This window comes from Dipodomys spectabilis, unplaced genomic scaffold (genome assembly GCF_019054845.1).
Source record: "Dipodomys spectabilis isolate Male_0828 unplaced genomic scaffold, ASM1905484v1 ptg000138l, whole genome shotgun sequence".
Taxonomy (NCBI): domain Eukaryota; kingdom Metazoa; phylum Chordata; class Mammalia; order Rodentia; family Heteromyidae; genus Dipodomys; species Dipodomys spectabilis.
In genome coordinates, this window is record NW_024870815.1 from 15,126,419 (window position 1) to 15,145,209 (window position 18,791).

General features: G+C 37.8%; 1 protein-coding gene across 1 annotated transcript in view; it reads right to left on the minus strand.

Annotated features, from left to right (window-relative positions):
* Arl15 (ADP ribosylation factor like GTPase 15) overlaps positions 1–18,470 on the minus strand; it is a 260,817-nt gene extending 242,347 nt beyond the window's left edge. The window contains exons 1-2 of the mRNA XM_042690537.1: positions 18,450–18,470; positions 8,788–8,932 (exon numbers count right to left, since the gene is read on the minus strand). Of these exons, the coding sequence (XP_042546471.1) occupies positions 8,788–8,932; positions 18,450–18,470 (166 nt within the window). The remainder of the gene's footprint in view (positions 1–8,787; positions 8,933–18,449) is intronic.
* Positions 18,471–18,791: the final 321 nt, after the last annotated feature.

Below are 18,791 nucleotides of genomic sequence, written 5' to 3' on the forward strand. Positions count from 1 at the left end.
TGACTGACCCAGTCAGTGCAGCACTACAGTTCATGATTCATAAGGTCACTGGATCTTAGTGAAACAGCAGAAAGAACGTGAAGTAGACCCACATGGCAGAAATACTGGCATTTACCTGGGCCAGAAGGAAAGTCTCTCCAGGTGTCTAGCCTCTGGGAAATGAGAAAGTCAGTGCCAATCACAATATCCTTGCTGGTGCCAAAATTCGCCTGCAGGACACTTGGATGCTTAAATTTATCTACCTACCCCACATAGAATTATACAGACTAAAGGCAATGATTGCAAAATCCTGGAAACAAAATGCTCTCTGCAAATACTAAACAGTTTATCAGTGGTTATGCTCAGGACAACTCAGAATAGCTTTTCCAGAGATGGAGGACAGGTCTCAGCTCTGAAAGAGAAAACGACGGAGCACAATAACAATGTCTAATCAACTTTGATTATTCTCAAAAGTTGACAATATGCAGGCACTGAAATAGAAATAATATCCTTCCAGAAATGGCTGCATCCATAAGCAGAATAGACTTCAGAAATTTATTAATCCAACAGGCAGATTATATTACCATTACTGTGTTTAAATCCTTGAAGAATCTTCATAATAAACTGACTCCAAAAATCTCCACAGTGTTCATGCTAAGCAAAGTAACCTAGCAAAGTTATTTATAGGCATATAAATGTTTCAGCAGAATACTCATAAATGCTTTCTCCCAAACACAACATGCATGGCTAGATTTATACCACAAAGGTATACACGTCTTACACAATGCTCTCTCCATATTATTTTTAAAGTACAGCTCTAGTAATAACTGCTGATAGAACAAAGTCTAGATACGTGGTCCACAAAATAACCGAAGAGAAACAATACTTCTTTTCTAAGTATTTGCAAAGATTCAATAGAACTAAAAATGTACAGCAACACTTCTAATTGAACAGAAGGGCAACTATCACATTGTATTTTATTCCCTTCCATTGGACTGAAGGAGGTCAAGAGAGATAAATAATTCAGACTTTGAGAAAGCTGTGACTTTGAGGAGGAGATCTTGTCAGGGAAGACTTCCTTTCTTTGTGTCCTTGACCACAGCTGATTTTTTGGAATCCATGTCCTCCAGCACTCAGTACTTCCATGTGTTTGCAGTTTTAACTACATATCCACTTATTCATTTGTTTTCTGTCTCCTGCTAAACTTCAAGGATTCAGAATGTGCGGTGTATAGGATATCCTGTATGCCAGTGTTGGCCACATGAACAGATTTCAGTACTGCCAAGAATCTAATAACAATTCCAGAATTAGTGTCCCAAGAAGAAAGTGAAGCACAGAGAGGTTAATCTCCTCATCAAAAGTATTAAGTGCTATATTCAAACTTGAACTCAGTCTTGACACTATAGCTCTACATTGCTATGCTTCTACCATGCATCAACAAGCCAGCTGAGCTTAAACACTGCTAGAATTTACTGGGCAACATATGCACCTCATAAACTCACTAAGATATTTTCCCTTCTGTTTGGAAAAAAAGTCAACAGGAGGAACCCAAATAAGTGGACTCAGGTCCACACAATATTGTTATTAGTGGAATGAAAAAATAATAGCACGAGTTGACCAAGTCCCTTTTAATATATCACTAATAAAGCCAGTGACTTGGGAAGGGAAAATGTCTGATCATCATTTGCTTCTTCAAACACTGAGTGTCCTCTGGTTATCTCCACTGGGTGTAAGTATGTGGATGTGACAAGACGTGCCTAGCAGTCTCAGCCACACAGCTCAGACTCCTAGTGACAATATTTTATTATCTTGGCCTTGAATTCCTCATCTACAAAATGAGTGAACTGGGTTAGCTTTTTAAAGATTTCCTCTAGAACTAGGGCTCCATTATTTATATTAAGAAAGAAGGCAGAAATAACAGCAACAAGTGAGTCCACCCTTAATGGCCTCCAGTATTGGCTGAAGGCTGCAAGGGTAGGTCTCCCTGGGCTCTGTTCAAACAATTGGAAGGTGGAAGCCCAAGTTAACGCACTCATTTTTTCCTGGCCTATCTAAGCTACATTAGTAAGACTAAAATCTCCCTGAAGATTTAACCCCACAAATTTTAATAAATATATGAGTTAGTAACTCTTTAGGGAAATAACTGTTTGCATAGCCTTTCAGTCTTTGTTTTGCAATCCTTAAATCCAACAAAACCTGTAACACAGACGAGATGGATTTGAAGTATTTCAGGCAGGGGAAGCATTCCTGGAATTGTAACAAAATTCGTTTTGGGAAGAAGGTTAGTCTATTTTTGTTCATCATGTGGAACACATGAATGTTTTACTTGGGCATACACACTGAGTCCTCTTCGCTCCCTCCACCAAGTCTGCACACATGCACATCGATACTTGATCTATGCTTCTGAAATTCCTGGGTCACTCTAAGAACTGCTGAAAAACATTCCATAGATCTGGTGGTCTTGACCTGGCCCAAGAGCCTTATTTATGCCATGGTAATTTTGTGATGTTTGGACAAAGACCTAGCAGAAATTCTTCTAAATGTGATTTCAACATCATACAAGGAAATTTAATCTAGTGGCATTTGCAAAACACAATCCTTTCACAGATACCAAAGTCTGACTTTCTAACTTGTTTCTCTGGTTAACTTAACACATATGCAGCTAATACTGAAGTTATTTAAATGCTTCATTCAAATTTTCATGAACTTTCTGTCATTCTTTCAAACTGTCAGGATCTTTTTTCTATTTTAACTGAGTGACATACTACTTGACATTTTTTTCAAGCACAGAAATAGATATCCTTAAAGATATTTTCAACATTTTAAAATTCCAAGTGTTCAGTTTTCTCTATGTTGTTCTCTATGTTCTATCAATATATTATCCTTTGCCTTTAGATTCCATTTCTCTGGTTCATAAAACAGGTAGGAAGTGAATATTCATGAAATCTATAAACAACTCTTCTTATCAATAAATCCCTCACGTATATACAAAATATTCACCCCAAACTGAGTTTCACTTTTTTGTTTCTTGGAGATGAAAGAACAGGCTTCCCAGCAGGTCTTGTTCTTTGAAGACTTGTTTTTGTTTGTTTGTTTGTTTTTGTCAGTTGTGGGGCCTGAACTCTGGGCCTGGGCACTGTCCTACAGCTCTTCAGCTCAAGGCTAGCGCTTTACCACTTGAGCCACAGCACCACTTCCAGCTTTTTCTACTTATGTAGTGTTGAGGAATTGAACCCAGAGCCTATGCATGCAAGGCAAGCACTCTACCACGGAGCCAACCTTCCCAGCCCTTGGAAGACTTGTTAACTTTGATAACTTAAGCTTCTTTAGAAAATTATGTTAAATATGAAAAATTGCTGAAATAAACTTTGGATTCCTTTTCTGCCTTAAAAAAAAAAGACAAGAATTCTTACTTTGATGAAATTAAATGGACATATTCTTTTTTCAATGGTGTGTGTGTGGGCAGGGGGTGTTAACAGTCATAGGGCTTAAACTCAGGGGCTGGACACTGTTCCAGAGCTCTTTGCTCAATGCTAGAACTCTAACACTTTGAGCCACAGTTCCACTTCTGGTTTTTCTGGTAGTTACTTGGAGATCAGAGTGTCATGGACTTTCCTGCCTGGGGTTAGTTTTGGGCCCTGATCCTCAGATCTCAGCCTCCTTTGTAACTAGGATTACAGACAGCCAGTAGCCACCTGGCTTACAATGTTTTCATTTCATAAGAAATTAACTCTAACAGTAGAGTCTTAATTGTTTGGAGCTCCCAACAAGCTAATACATAAATTGCTTTATACTCTCAGAACATTAAAAAATAGGGAGATAATTGAAAAGAAGAAAATCTTACCATAATTTAACCACATCAACAAAGTATATTTTTATTTATACGTGTTCTGTTCAAGTTTTTATACAAATAAGAGATTTCCATGACCTGATTTTTGTAAATGATTGCAAATTTCATTTTCTTCAACATAACACGGTATACATTTTACAATCTATAATCACTTCAATTGAGGTTGCATAATTTATTTAACAAACTTCCTTGCTGTAGGACATTTATGTTGCTTTAAATTTTACTTATTATACAAAATGTTGCAATGAATTATTGCCTCATGCATATAACTTCTTTTAAGTTGCATGCTGGTGATAAACTGCCAATGGTACCATTGCTAGGTTTGTGTATTTGATCTCTATGAGGAATTGCTTCCCAGAAAAGGGACAGTAACAATTACTGTGCACCCCTGCTACATGTATTCTCCACTATAATCTTACCTGTATTGGGCCTTACCTAAAGATAGTATACTTAAGTACAAAATGAATATATTTTTTCCTATAAAGATGAATTTCTGGTAAAGACAAAATGTTTTTCCATTATCTCCTGACCATTATTCTGTTTATGAAAAATCTCTTTGCAAATTCAACAAAATTGAATCTAGGTGTAAAGTGACCGAATTTTCAAAATATGATAGCCATAAATTCTTGTCTGTAATACTTGACTCAAACAGTCCCAACAGTATTTTCTGTTTACATTTATATTTTTTATTTTATCTTTCCATTGATTCCAAATTTTTATATAGCCACTTCCTATATCTTACTCTTTTTTTTTTGGGTCCGATCGTGGGGCCTGAACTCTGGACCTGGGTGCTGTCCCTCAGCTCTTCAGCTCAAGGCTAACGCTCTACCACTTGAGCCACAGCGCCACTTCCGGCTTTTTTCTTTTTGCTTATGTGGTGCTGAGGAATCGAACCCAGGGCCTCAGGCATGCAAGGCAAGTGCTCTACCACTGAGCCACCTTCCCAGCCTCCTATATCTTACTTTTATGACTTGTTCTATGACTCTAATCCTAGCAACAATGGAAAAGTCTAATAGTAGGCAGACTGAGGCTCAAGCACACTCTAGAGTGGGAAGCTATCTTGTATCCTGAAAATAACCAATGGAAAATGGCTGGAGATGTGGCTCAGCGGTATCATACCAGCTTGGCCAGCAGAAAGCCCAGAGTTCAAATCTGAATACAAAACATCCTCTCCCTGATCTTGTACTTTCTCTCTCTCTTTTTATTCGAACTTTTCCTCCTCTTACCTCCCAGCACAAGCTTTACTTTCTTAAACTACTTTCCCATCAATTGATTACATCCACTTTTTGATAACTTTCCACCCTGAAGTATCATCATTTACATATGAACATCAGTCATTTCCATCTTCAGATTTTCAGATAATTTGTTCATCTAGATGAACAAACTCAAACTTTGTCTAAAGAATGTGAAATGCGTCCTATCTTCTTCCATTTTAAGGGCAACATTCTCCAAATCAATGGCAAGAACGACATCCTAAGTCACCTTTCAGATCTCTAAAAGCATCAGATCTAATTCACATTAATTATCTCCAGTTTTCCTGATCAGCATGGGTAGAGTTTTATCAGTCTTAAGTTTCCATTAAATTTTTTATGCTGATGATCATGTTGCCAGCAAATAGTGATAATATTAATTACTGTATTCCAAAATGGATGGTGTTACTTCAATTTATTTATTTTTTTCTATCTCCTGCATTTGCTAGAATCTCTATTATATAGTTGCATGGAAGGAGGAAGAAGAGTCATCCATGTCTTGTTCCTGATCTAAGCATCTTTTCACTACTATGACAACAGTGAAAACGTTTTCATAGATAGGATTTCATCATTGCAGGAATTCTTTTATACTGTGTGATGAATTTCAGAAATTACTGTTGGATTTTTCAGTGACCTCTTGAGATGATCATATAATTTTCTAGTTTATTGGTATTGTGAATTGACCTTTTTATTCTTTTAGTGGATGGTGGCAGAGCATCTTGCACATATTAGGTGAATGATCTACCACAGGGCTACAGCCCCAGCCCCAGAGAATTTTTTTTTTTTAAGGAAACCAATTCTGTGTTCCTTAGATAGATATAAATGAATTCACCACTTTATGGAATATTGTGCTACTATGGTTGTTTGATATATGTGGGCTGCTAGATTTTTGTTTATAATTTTTGCATGGTTCCCATGAAAGATATTGGCTACTGATATATGGTTTTCTTGTAATCTCTTTGCCTTGTTTTAATATCAGATTAGTGCTGATTTTATAAAGCAGAGGAAAAGATTTCCCTCTTCTTTATTTCTCTGGAAGATATCATGGAGAATTGATATTGTGTTTTTCCTTAAAATGTTTAGTAGGATTAGCCAGTAAAGCCAACCAGACCTTCAAGTGTTTCCTTAACTATAATTTCAATTTCTTTAATAAATATTTATCTATCAAGCTTCTCTATTTCTTATCAAATAAGACTGAAAATATTTTCTTTTGAAAATTATTCATTTCATCAAAGTTGTCAAATTTATTGGCAGAAGTTGGTCATAATACTCTCTTATTAACCACTTAGAAGTTGTAGATCTTCTGATGTCATTCTTCTCCTTCCCCATATTGGCATTTTGTGTCTTCCTTTGATTTTTCCTGATCAGTGTGGCTAGAGTTTTATCAATCTTATTTACTTTTGCAAAGTGAATAAGCTTTTGGCTCCACTTATCTTCTTTGTTGTTCATTTTATTTCATTAATTTCTAAGCAGATCTGGTTCCTTCTGCTTACTTCGATTTAACCCATTCTTCTTTTTCAGTGTCTTTAGGCATTCACTGCTATAGCTCTATCCACACAAGTTCTGCTTGAAGAAGTTTATAACAAATTGTGATAAACTGTGTTGTCATTTGATACAATTTATCTTTTGATTCTTTCTTTGATTCGTAAGTTTTCAAGAAGCTTCTATATAGTTGGGGATTTTGAAATAGTCTCATAATTATTTTGAATTGAACTTCATTGCAGCTTGAATATATATTTAGTAAGACTTGAGTCCATCTAAAATCTATTGAGGCTTATTTACACACTAAATGGTGATGTAACTTGGTAAATGTTCCATGGGTACTTAAAAAGAATGTCTTCTGTAACTGGCTCCATGCTGTAAATGTTAATCAGGTAAAGTTGACTTTTAGTGTTATTTATGCCTACTATATCTTTTTTTTTTTTTTTTGTCGGTTGTGGGGCCTGAACTCTGGGCCTGGGCACTGTCCCTCAGCTCTTTAGCTGAAGGATAGTGCACTACCACTTGAAACACAGCACCACTTCCGGCTTTTTTTTTCTGTTTATGTGGGGCTGAGGAATCGAACCCAAGTCCTTATGTATGCGAAACAAACATTCTATCACTGAGCCATCTTCCCAGCCCCTGCCTACTATATCTTGACTGATTTTCTTCGTATATTTTCTGTTCTATTAAATAACAAAAGAATATAAACTAATTACAACTGTGTTTATGTCACTTTACAGTTTTTTGTTTTATATATTTTCAAACTGTGATATTAGGTACACAAATATTCAGTATATTGTATTATTCTCTTGACTAAATGATTCCTTCATCATTATAAAATGAGCTTCTTTATCCATAATATTATTCCAACTGATATTAATTTAACCATTCTATCTTATCTGATCTTTTAATATTTTTGGTCTATATATAAATTCCATCTTCTAAAGCCAGTATTTTTAGAACTAAGATGAAGTATCTTAAAAAATCAGTTCTTTAATTGAAGAGTTAAGACCATTAACATTTAATGTGAGTGAGTGTGATGATGTTTGAACGTATTGCCCTGCTACTTGCTTCCTACTTGTTTCATTTATTCTTGTTTCCCTTCATTTCTTTTTTTGCCTTCTTTGGACTGAGTAGTTTTGACAACTCTCTGTTATTTCATTTGAGATACCACTGTTTATAAAACTGTAATTGCAATGGTTAGAACAGGGATAAGAATGCAGTCTACATTATCAGTCTACCTTCAAATGTTATTATGCCACTTTGATTATGGTTTAAGAATCCTAAAATAGTGTACTTCTTTTTCCCATATAACCTTTACAGTATTGTTCTTGTATATTTTAACTTTTTAAAAATATATATAAAGTTCACAAATCCTATATTTCCTTTTGAATTTAGTTGGTGGCAGAAATCTAACCTGAATTCATGTAAGGCTTCTCTGGTCATCAATATTTTTCCTATTTGTTATGAAACACTGGAGAATAATTTCATCACCCATCCATCACCTAAGTAATTATATCATCCTTGCCTTACTTTTGTTTTTCACTCTCCAAAGCCAAGCTCGGTCAAATCTAGTCCTCAAATGCTGTGTCCAATCCTTTCTTTGAGCTTTTTACTCTCTTTGCACCATGGCTGGTACATTCCAACTTGAGCAATACTTCTATTTCCAGCTTTCTGCTGGTTAACTGGAGATAAGAATCTCACAGATTTTATTGCTCTGGCTAGCTTTGAACTAGGATCCTCAGATCTCAGCTTCCCTAGTAGCCTGGATTACAGGTATGAACTACCATTGCCTGGTTATGACTTTTAAGTTAAAAAAATAGCATAAGACTAATCAGTGGCCCCTGTGCTAACTGTTGCATAGGGAGTTCATAACCAAAAAAAGAGGGTTGAGTGACACTTAAAAGGAAAAACAACTCAAAATAAAACCAATGAATCACAGGCAGAGTTCCAGACTTCAGGTTTTATAATTAATTTACCTGAGTTTTATATACTCTATGCTACTGAAATGACTAATGAGAGGGACAGTAGATGCAGTAATTTAATGCTTAATTAGGTCCCCTTCTTTGGAACATGAGATAGAATGTTTAAAATTGACAGAAATATACAGACCAAAGTACAGCATTATAAATAGTAAGAAGGGGAGGGGTCACATATATAGCACAGTAAAAAGAGAAGCGAAGGGCTAAGAAGGAAGAAGGGACAGACTCTTGGAATGGCACCTACCTGTGGTTGACATGACATTCTCGGGACTTTCACTGCAGAGCTTTGACAACAGACTGGTCTTTCCAGAACCCGTGAGGCCTATGCAAACCAGGTCATATTCTGGTCGTGCAGGTGGTGGTCCCTTGCAGCAAAGTGCTCTAAAACACTGTCAAGAGAGAAGAAAGTGAGGTTCTTTAAAGTAAGATTGTTAGCAACATTAAAAATAACAACCTATTAGTAACTACATAATCTACTAATTATAAGGAGGAAAATCATGACTTGAAAGGAGAGAAACCTAATCATCTTTACCAAGTGATGAATGTCACCACCGGCAGTCATGAGATGTGTCTAGCCACAGCCTCTTTTCCTGCCGTGACAGGACATGATGTCATCATACATTATTCCCACCAAAATGTACCAGCTCAGCAAACCATAAGGAACCCAGAAAAGGACAATGTAAAGAACATCCTGTAAGATACCTTGTCTGTTTCCTATCATTTTTTTTTCTTTGGTATTTTTACCAGTGTCTTAAAAGTCAAAGAAAGGACAAAAGAGCCATTCCAGGGTAAGAATACTAAGAAGACATAATATGAAATGCAACACATCTTAGATTACACCCTGAATCAGGAAGAAAAAAAGTGCTGCAAAATGACATTATTGGGACAATAGTAAGGACTGAATATAGACTGCCTATTAGGTAACGGTGTTGCATAAGGTTAAATTTCCTGAATTAAATAACTGCACTGTGGTTATATAAGGAAAAACATCATTGTTCAGAGAAAACACACACTGAAGAACTTAGAGGTGAAGGGTCTTGATATCTGTAATTAACTGGCTCAGAAAAACTTGAACTCTCTTATCTCCATTTGTATTTGGTAAGGATTACACTAAATCAAATACAGGAAATGGTTAATAACTGGTGAAGTTGAGTGATAAGTCCATAGAAAATTAGCCGCTTTACTTAAAAATTTAAAAATAAAAATTGCCCATTCACAGCTGTAAGCCTAGCTACTCAGGAGACTGAGATCTGAGGATTCTGGTTCAAAGCCATCTCAAGGTATTTCCATTTTCTTTATCTCCAATTAACCAGCAAAAAGCAGGAAGTGGAGATGTGGCTCAAGGGATAGAGTGCCAGGCTTGAGCAAAAAAGATAAGCAAGAGTTCAAGCCCCAGTACTGGCATGCATACACACACACACACACACACACACACACACACACATTCTTCTTCAGTGCTGGATATTAAATCCATACCCTTATGCATGTGAGGCAAGTATTCTACCACTGAGCTATCCCCCATCCCCATGTCTTATAACTTCTTGATGTCAACTCAAAATAAAAAAGTTTTAAATTTAATCACCAAAATAGGTACATAAATTTGAACTCATTAGAACCTTACATGTTTCCGCCTCGTTTGCTTTTGCTAAACTCTGTTTCAGGTCAAATGACCTTAGGGTGCTACGAACTATAATATGGTTACAAATAAACTTATTTACTGCTTAACAATAAAGATCAGTGGATTTGGGAGATAAGATCTCATTCATTAAGGCTTTATCTTTCTATCTATTCCACATCTATTTACTAGGGGCCAACCATGTACCAGTTTTGTAGAACTTCAAATATTCAGGCCCTGAATGATTCGTGAGAGAATGGAAGAAAGGGAGAGGCAGTGGACAAGGAGAGACTCACTTCTGGGTCACCTGGGGATCATGAGGGGAGAGACCTATGAAAAACCTGTGTTGATTCTTCTGTCAGATAAAATCTGAGTCCTAATTAGCTGTCAACCTTGAGTAATTCTCTCCCTTGTTTCTCATGTCTAGTCACCAAGCATGGTCTATAATATTATATCTGAAATGGCTCTAAACTTGTCCAATTTCAGCCTAAGCTACTGTCACCTAACCATCAGTATTCTCCCACTGGTTCCAGTAGATTTACTCCTTCTTGTACTTTGTGTTCTCCATATAAAATATGAAAAAAAAATCTGATTATATCTGCTTAATCTGTTCCATTAAGTTCTGTCTACTTTGGGGCCCAACCTTCAAGGTTCTCCATAACCTGCTATAGTCAATGCCACTGTCTCCCTCGCATTCCTTCTGGAACAGTGCTGACCTATCTCATTCAAGGCACTTATCCATGTTCTTTCCTATTCCAACTCATGGCCTAGCCAAGTCCTAACCACCACCCTTTCCCAGGGCATACAGTTCTGATCCCAAGACTTCATAGCAATTAGTGTCAAGCTCTCCCAGCACGGTTGCGAATTCATCATGAAGGCAATTACAGTTTCTTAACTATCCCCACACTGTGGGAAACATGTCCGACCATCCTCATCCGATTATCCTCAGGGCCTAGCAGAAGAGAGTACAGAAACTACCCTCAAGACATAATTGTGGAGGTGAAAATGAATGATATTTAAGTTCTACCTAAGGAAAAAAAAGTGAATAGATATTTGATCTATGTTCTCTAGGTATCCCAATACTTTAAGAAAAATCACATCAAAATAAGAGAAACCTTTGGCTTTGCCACTGCATGTCAATGACAGCGTTAGCTTAGTTCCCAAAAGAGTTACTTCAATGTAGAAAATCTACTTTGATGGTAGGTTTAGAGCTTCTTTTTTCCCCCTAAATTCATTTCCCTCAGTTTTTAAGAGGTTCTACTGACTTCTGGTAAACAGTATTTTATGATCCATATTCTACATGGATTTATGAAACTCTAATCACATTTCCTTCTCAGTCTTTTCAAGCCTGAGGAGTCCTAATTATTTCAGTCTGTCTCCATATACGAACTTGTCCTATTCATTCATCTCAGTAGCTCTTCTTTGGCCTTACTTTGTCCCATTATGCCTTCTCCTACAAGATTAATGATCGCAACTATAAACACCCTTCTAGATGCCAACACTTCACATTCTGGATTCCTATGAATGGCTCACATTGTCTAACTTTTCACAACCTATTTTCCTTGAAAAAAAACAAAACACAAAAACCAAGTATCAGACTCAGGATAAAGAAGTCTTTTCTAGAGAAAGGTCTATGTGTATTCTTACGAAGATGGCCATCAGCTAGCAGTTGTTCTTGCATAGGTCAGATCTTCCACGTTTTCCTAATACAGACAACATTACTCATATGGCTTTCCTTATTGTTTTGCTTTGATTTTTCTTGAGGAAAGTTGAGAGACGCCCTATTTCTGTTCCAGAGACCACCATCTTCCCTCAGTTCCTGTGCCAGAATTCCTCTAGACCATTCCTCAGACTATCTCTTGGATGGCAGAAGAACTAGCCCAACAGAAACTATCATAAAGCCTAAGTACAAAAGTGAAATTGCATGTGATTGGTTGCTAGCACCTTGTCTGATTTACTCATAGACCAATATCAGTCAACATACTTTTGCCTGGAGTTCCACCATTTTCTCTCCATGGACTCATTAAAATCCAAAGTATAAACACTTTGTGCATCGAAACTCATCAATCTCTGTAACACAAGCTACTTTATTCAGAATACCCACATACATCTGACATTAAAAAAATAGGAATGAGAATCTGTTAGCATTATACGCACCTTTGGTCCTCAGCTCCTCCATATCTGAGCTCCTCTCTGCCCTAGAGTTCCTGCCCTACAGCTGGCCACTCCCATTCTCTGCCCATACCCACCTACCTCACTTCCAGCCCCAAGAACCTCCAGCTACCTGGATTGGGGCTGGTAAAATGTGTTCCCTCTCCTGGGAAATATGGCCCTTCTAATAAACCTTATAATGATCTTGAGAAAATGGTTTTCTTAAAGGGTAACTGTTTTGGCCAGGTGACTGGGCCTCTGTTAATTACATTTTAGTTATATAAATCATTTTCCTGAGCCTGCTTGTCTACAGGTGGTCCTCTGGGATGGACATGAAGGATTCTTTCATATTCTACTTCTCTCTTCTCTCTGCATGTACTTCCCACTGATGGCATTTTTACTCCTCTAACTCCAATCCCATAGAATACTGAGACCTCCAACCTGACAATTCCCTCATTATACCTCCATCACTTTCCTGAATTCCTAGCTCTGTAGGTCCCATAGTTCTGGAAAAATACTAAATCTGAAAAATCTGCAAAACACTTAACCAAAAACAATCCTGGCTATCAGAGTAAGGTTATTGAAATGATTATTAATTATTATCACCATGATTATTAGTGATTAATGATTATTACAAGGTAGAATATTTGAAATCAATCATGGAATGTTGGAAATAAATAAATAAATTCATGGTTAAAAGGAAAAGTGTCAGATTTTTTCAGGCAAACAGATAAAACTTGTGTGTTCCATTTCAACTGAGGGATATGCTCTCCCCACCCCCACAGCAGGCAGGTTTCATTTTTGTTTTTGTTTGTTTGTTTGTTTTAAACCTTTAATCAAGCATTGGTTCTTCTAGTCAATTTACTTAAAATCACACGTTTTGGCCTCTAGACTATACTGTACCAAAGTTCATTGTGTTTGTCGCCTACAGCAGTTCAGGCATTGTGAAGAGTAAGCCCTTTTCACTGCTGTACAATACGAGACACAATGCTGTCGGCAGTCCTGACAGCGAGCGGCAAACTCGGGCTTCATTCCCAGGCCAGACACTGAGGCATTGTGTGACTCCACTCAAACCCCATAAACCTATCCATGCTTCAGTTTCCCCATGATTAACCAGTAACGTTTAACACTATCTGCCACTTCCTTTCTTCAGGAGGATGTTATGAGGCATGGATTCAATGCATTATGCTACTAAGAAAGGCGCCAGACAGGCAAATAACTGTTCATCATGATGCTCATTTTCCTAAGGTATCTTGGCTGCTTGTTAGCTTCTTGGGCAATGCCTGGCAGTATATAGTCCAGTCTGAGCACCTCCCACCCCACACACACACCGCGCACAGCAGCCTCCACAAGCAACTTCCCACCCTAGTTCAACCCAAGATGCTACACACATCACCCCTTGGCCCTAGCTTGCAGCAGGAAATAAAGAACAGAGCCTGTCTGAATTGTAATTACACCCTCTGGGGGGCAACCAAGGTCATGGTATCCCTTGCCTACATTACTTCATTTCACGAGTCTTTTCCCACAGGGTCAATTATGACTTACTCCTTTTTGAAAGAACCCATGGTATTTATTATATTTGGTCAGGACGTGGGACATTCTCTCTTAAAATGCATGCACAAACCTTTACCAATTTCATCTGTGAGAAAATGATGCACCAAAGTCTTGAGCGAGGGCAAAGCCTAGAATCACCAGTGATAGCTGGGTAGTAGACGTTAGCCAATCACTAATCATAACTAAAATATAAACCAGCTAAAATGCACAGGCATAAATATAAGGAATATTGGCATAAAGAAGGAAGGTGACCAGAGGTAGTCATAATCAACAAAAGATAAACTTGCAAAGGCAAAAATGAAGGTTTGTATTTAACTTTGAAGCAAGATAACAAGATCATTTATAAAATTTATCCATTTTTGTTGGGGACAGTATGAAACATTTCATAGGCTAGACAGAACACTAAACACAGTGGATCCTCAGTAAATGTCTTTTCAATAAGTCAGTACCGTATAGCACTGAGCATACAACTATATAACACATTTCCTTCCACATTTCCACCTTGATGACTCTAGCTACCTACATTGCTCACTAGTCCGTCAAAAGTCCAAGCACTTAACCTCAGCACCAAGGTCCCACACACTCAGAATGAAAGGCCCTCTCTTCTTTGAATTGGCAAATCCCTATTCAAACATCTGCCTAGGCAACAGGCACCTCCTCTGGGAAGTCTTCCTCTATTCTCTCAGAGAACGAATCTTTACATCCACTTCTTGGTCCCATACCCATACTTTTAACACTGCGGATAAAACTATGCCATACCATATATATATATTTTCTAACTACAGATTTATCAGATAATAGAAATCTGAACACAGACCCAGGTTATATCTGCTCTTAGTGCTATTACTGGTTCATAAACCTTAATTTTACAATCTCTGAGGGTGCCCAAGCATCAAAACGGGGCAATAGGACTAGTTTTCCTGCCACTACGTATTTCTGGCTGAGAAACTTAATCAAAAGCCTCCCATTCTGGCACCAGCCCCGGCTCTGCCAGTATTTCCTACCAGCCTGTGTCGTGAAATTCCCAGCCTTTTGGGACATGGCATTTGTTTCAATTGATGCTCTGTTTCTCATCATGAATACAAGATTTTATTCTGAGTACGATTTCAATTTGATTGAAGCTCTGTGTAGTTCCTGGAAAAATGTTTCTTCCGTCAGCTTCAAGACTTCGCTACAGACACACTGTCTACACAGCCATGGCCCAAGCCCCACACTGCTTCTCCCTTATTTAAATATGGGTCTTGCCAGACAAAAACTCAGGGGACTCTGTGACAGAGAGCTACATCTTTTTCTATGCAAGGGTCGGGCAATAAATACTTGTTAGATTAATAAAATGTATATGAGTGGGTACCTAAAAGCAAGATCCCCACTTTTAAAACTTTTTAGCTAGTGGTGGCTCACATCTGAAATCCTAACTACTCAGGAGGCTGAGATCTAAAGGATCATGGTTTGAAGTTAGTTCAGGCAGGAAATTCCATGAGGCCCCAATTAGTACACACACTGAGCGCGCCCATGCGTGCGTGCATGCGTGTGTGTGTTTGTGTGTGTGTGTGTGTGTGTGTGTGTGTGTGTGTGTGTGTGGTTAATTGGGATAAGTTACAGAGTGTCAGCCTTCAGTGAAAAAGTTAAGGGACAGAGCCAAAGCCCTGAGTTCAAGCACCAATACTAGCAAAAAACAAAACGAAACAAAACAATGAAGATGAATTCTTCATTTTTTATGGGAGAGGGGGCAGTGCTGGGAATTGAACCCAGACTTCAGCCATGCTAGATAAGCATTCTACCACCAAGTCATACCCTAGTATCTAGAAGCATTTTCTAACACTAAGTAAGTTCAATGAATAAAATATAAAATATTAACTATGTAAAATGATCTGACTTGTGTTTTCCAAGTCTATAATAGTCAAAATGGATCTGTGTTTTGACAATATAACCCAACTAAAACAACAAGTGTGTTACAGGACAAGTCATCATTGCTGCCTGAGCTCTGTGGAAGAGATCTCAGGATGGGTGGGTGTCCTCATTAGTTGAAGACAAATCTGAAGACATCTTGTACTTCTGAGCACCAGATATTTAAATGATTTTTGTGTAACAGTTCACTTCTTCCTGAGAACAACACAGCAAGAAACGTAACGATATGGCTCCTACAGAGTGGGATTCAACCCTGATGATCTGGTTGGTGCTAGAGATGCTTTCTGAGCTCCTGGAATTATGGACCACTAACTTCTAGAGTTTTGACATGCAGAAGAGTCTTCAGAGCCATTCCTTGCAGAGAGTCATATGTTTGATATACCAGGATGGTGAGTAAGTTGCGTAGCTGGGTCTGTGTCAGGATTGTTTTGCTCCAGACCCCTGGTTCACATCATAAAATGGATATGTCCACACCCAAAAATGGGGTGTTTCTGTTGTTGGGAAGAAGAGAGTCCAGTAAGCAAGTTTGTCTGTGTAATTGAAGAGAAAGATGTCTAGCAAAGGAAGGGAAAGATGCAAATCTTTGAATTGCTTTTTACCTGCAGTTAGTTTTCCAACAAATGTTCCTTTCCTTCTAGGGAAAGGGGTCTATGGAGTTTCCTCCCCACTCCCAAGCTAAAAGATTTGGAAAATAAGTATCATTAAAATTCCCAAGGCTGAATTAGGGAACAGGAGAGAAGAGGATGTTTGCTTCATTTTTTTTTTTAATCCTCTGGAAGGCCAATACATGTATAAAGAGAAGCCATGCTGATCTTAGAGAGTTCTGATTCTATACCAGTAAGTTAAAATCTCTATTGGAAAAGTCATCTAGTTCTCCAACTTAAAAAAAATATGTGCACGTGAATTTTACTTCAATAAAGCAAATACTATATAAATAAGGTGTGTTGGGGAGAATACAGAGAAAAAATACAATATACTAGGTTGTACAGGAATGCACATGAAAGGAATGTCTTTCTACATGCATGAAAAAAAATTCAAATGTGGTGATATCTAACTAATGGATCCTGCAAATGACAAAAAAAGAGTGTAAACAAGTTCAAGATGACAGCAACAGAATCAGAAATATTAAGCAAAGCTATGGAGTACTATCAAGTGTGTCCTTGATCGCTAGCCACAGCCTAGCAGAAGACTAGTCCCCATGATGGAAGAAGAATCTCCTTTTAAAGTCAAAAATCCCATAGCTCTTTCCAAAGCGAAAAACAATAAACTGTTTCTGGTTTTGTTTTTAACAGAAGATAGGCTAAACCTTTTGGTGATGTGGGCTCCTAGGAGCTCCTAGATGAAGGCTTTGGCCCAGAATCGTCCCAGGGCTGAAGCTTCTAGCCAATACATCACATTGCCTTAGGACACTAAGTCTGTCATTGCCTTACCCTTTGTATTTCTCAATCCACATTCCCTTTTGGGGTGAAATACTCCATTATTTCTGCTTTGTTCTGGGCTGTCTCCTGTCTCTGTCCCTATTAACTCGTGGCAACAAAAGAAACAAACAGAAGCAGGGGATTTCATGCCTAGCAGCTATAGACATTGGCCTCCCGGCTTTGCAGCGGGGCAGACATCTGAGACTCTGAATGGAAGAGAGTGCTGCTGAGCTGAGCCAGACCTGGGGCTCAGCTCCTAGTCTGCATCACTCATCCCCCACAGCAGAGGCATCCATGAGTCTGTTTATGGGTATTTCACATGAACCCAAAGTGAGGTTTGAAAAGCTAGAGTGTGTACCAGCTAATTAATTCTCATAGCTATCCAGAATTTCAGATCTACTCAAGAACAAGATTAAAAAAAGAAGAAGAAATTAAAAGAGGAAGCTAAATGGAAAACAAATGTGCCTGTCTGATCTTTAAAATGGAATTGGTATCTAGTAATGGTCAGATGGGAAGTGTAATTTTAAATATCAATTTTATAATAACAAATTTATCCAATAAAAGTGGCAATAAAATCCCCAGGCATGCATGTCTATAACAGAACCCAGCTTTTGTCATTTTATAAACATCTCCAAATCAGGACTTCACCTACATCAGTTTCAGATCATGTACTATTTTTTTCCCCCTAAAGAGCAAAGAAATACAAATTTAGCTGAAAGAAAAAGAAAAAAAAATAATACATTTTGTATCAGACCTCTTTTTGAGTCATTATCTGAACAGCATTTCTAAACAGAAAGAAGAACATCAAAATATGAAAATGCTTTTAACTTTTTTTTATTAAACAAAAGGCATTTTCCTGTATATTATGTACTTGGAAAGAGTCGGGACATGAAAACATTTAAAGAGAGCAAGTCTCCCTAGGTAGCTTAGACCTTCAAATGGATTAAAGTCTCCCCTAAAATCCCCAGGAAAGAATTCAACAAAATATAGTCTTTCTCTTACTGGTGTTTTTAGAACAGGAGATGAAGAGGTTTATAGCCAAAACCTGGGGATCAAAAATTGAGCTAACTTTGCTTTTAGTCCCTAATGATTGAAATCTACTCCATTTCTTTACTTAACAATCTTTGGGCCCTATAAAGATGAAGCACATTCTCACACTCTGTTGGTCACCAATCCTGTATATCCATTTACCCCAGCCTCTACATCCCCTCCCCACTTCCCATCCTGCCTCAGTCCTAAGGCTTCTGATCAGGACATTACCACAGTTCCCTGGACAACCATATCGACTACAGTGTAATTAGCTCCAGTCTCACTCAACTCTAAAATGCTATCATCTTTCTAGAACAGCACTTAAATCCATTTCCAGGATTTAAAACCATCCCATTGCCCAAATAATGTCCAAATTCTCTACGCAAGTGAGTAGATTCAGCCTTAGTTGTCATTTTTGGTGTCTAATGGTTGTTATTAGAGATTCTGTGAAATGTCTGCAAAGCCTTTAACACAGGATGTAACACATAAAACTTAACAGTAGTAATTCTTATTGTTATTTTCCCACTATATTCTTGGCCCCCTGGGACCCCCTTCATGTCATCCAAAAATCCT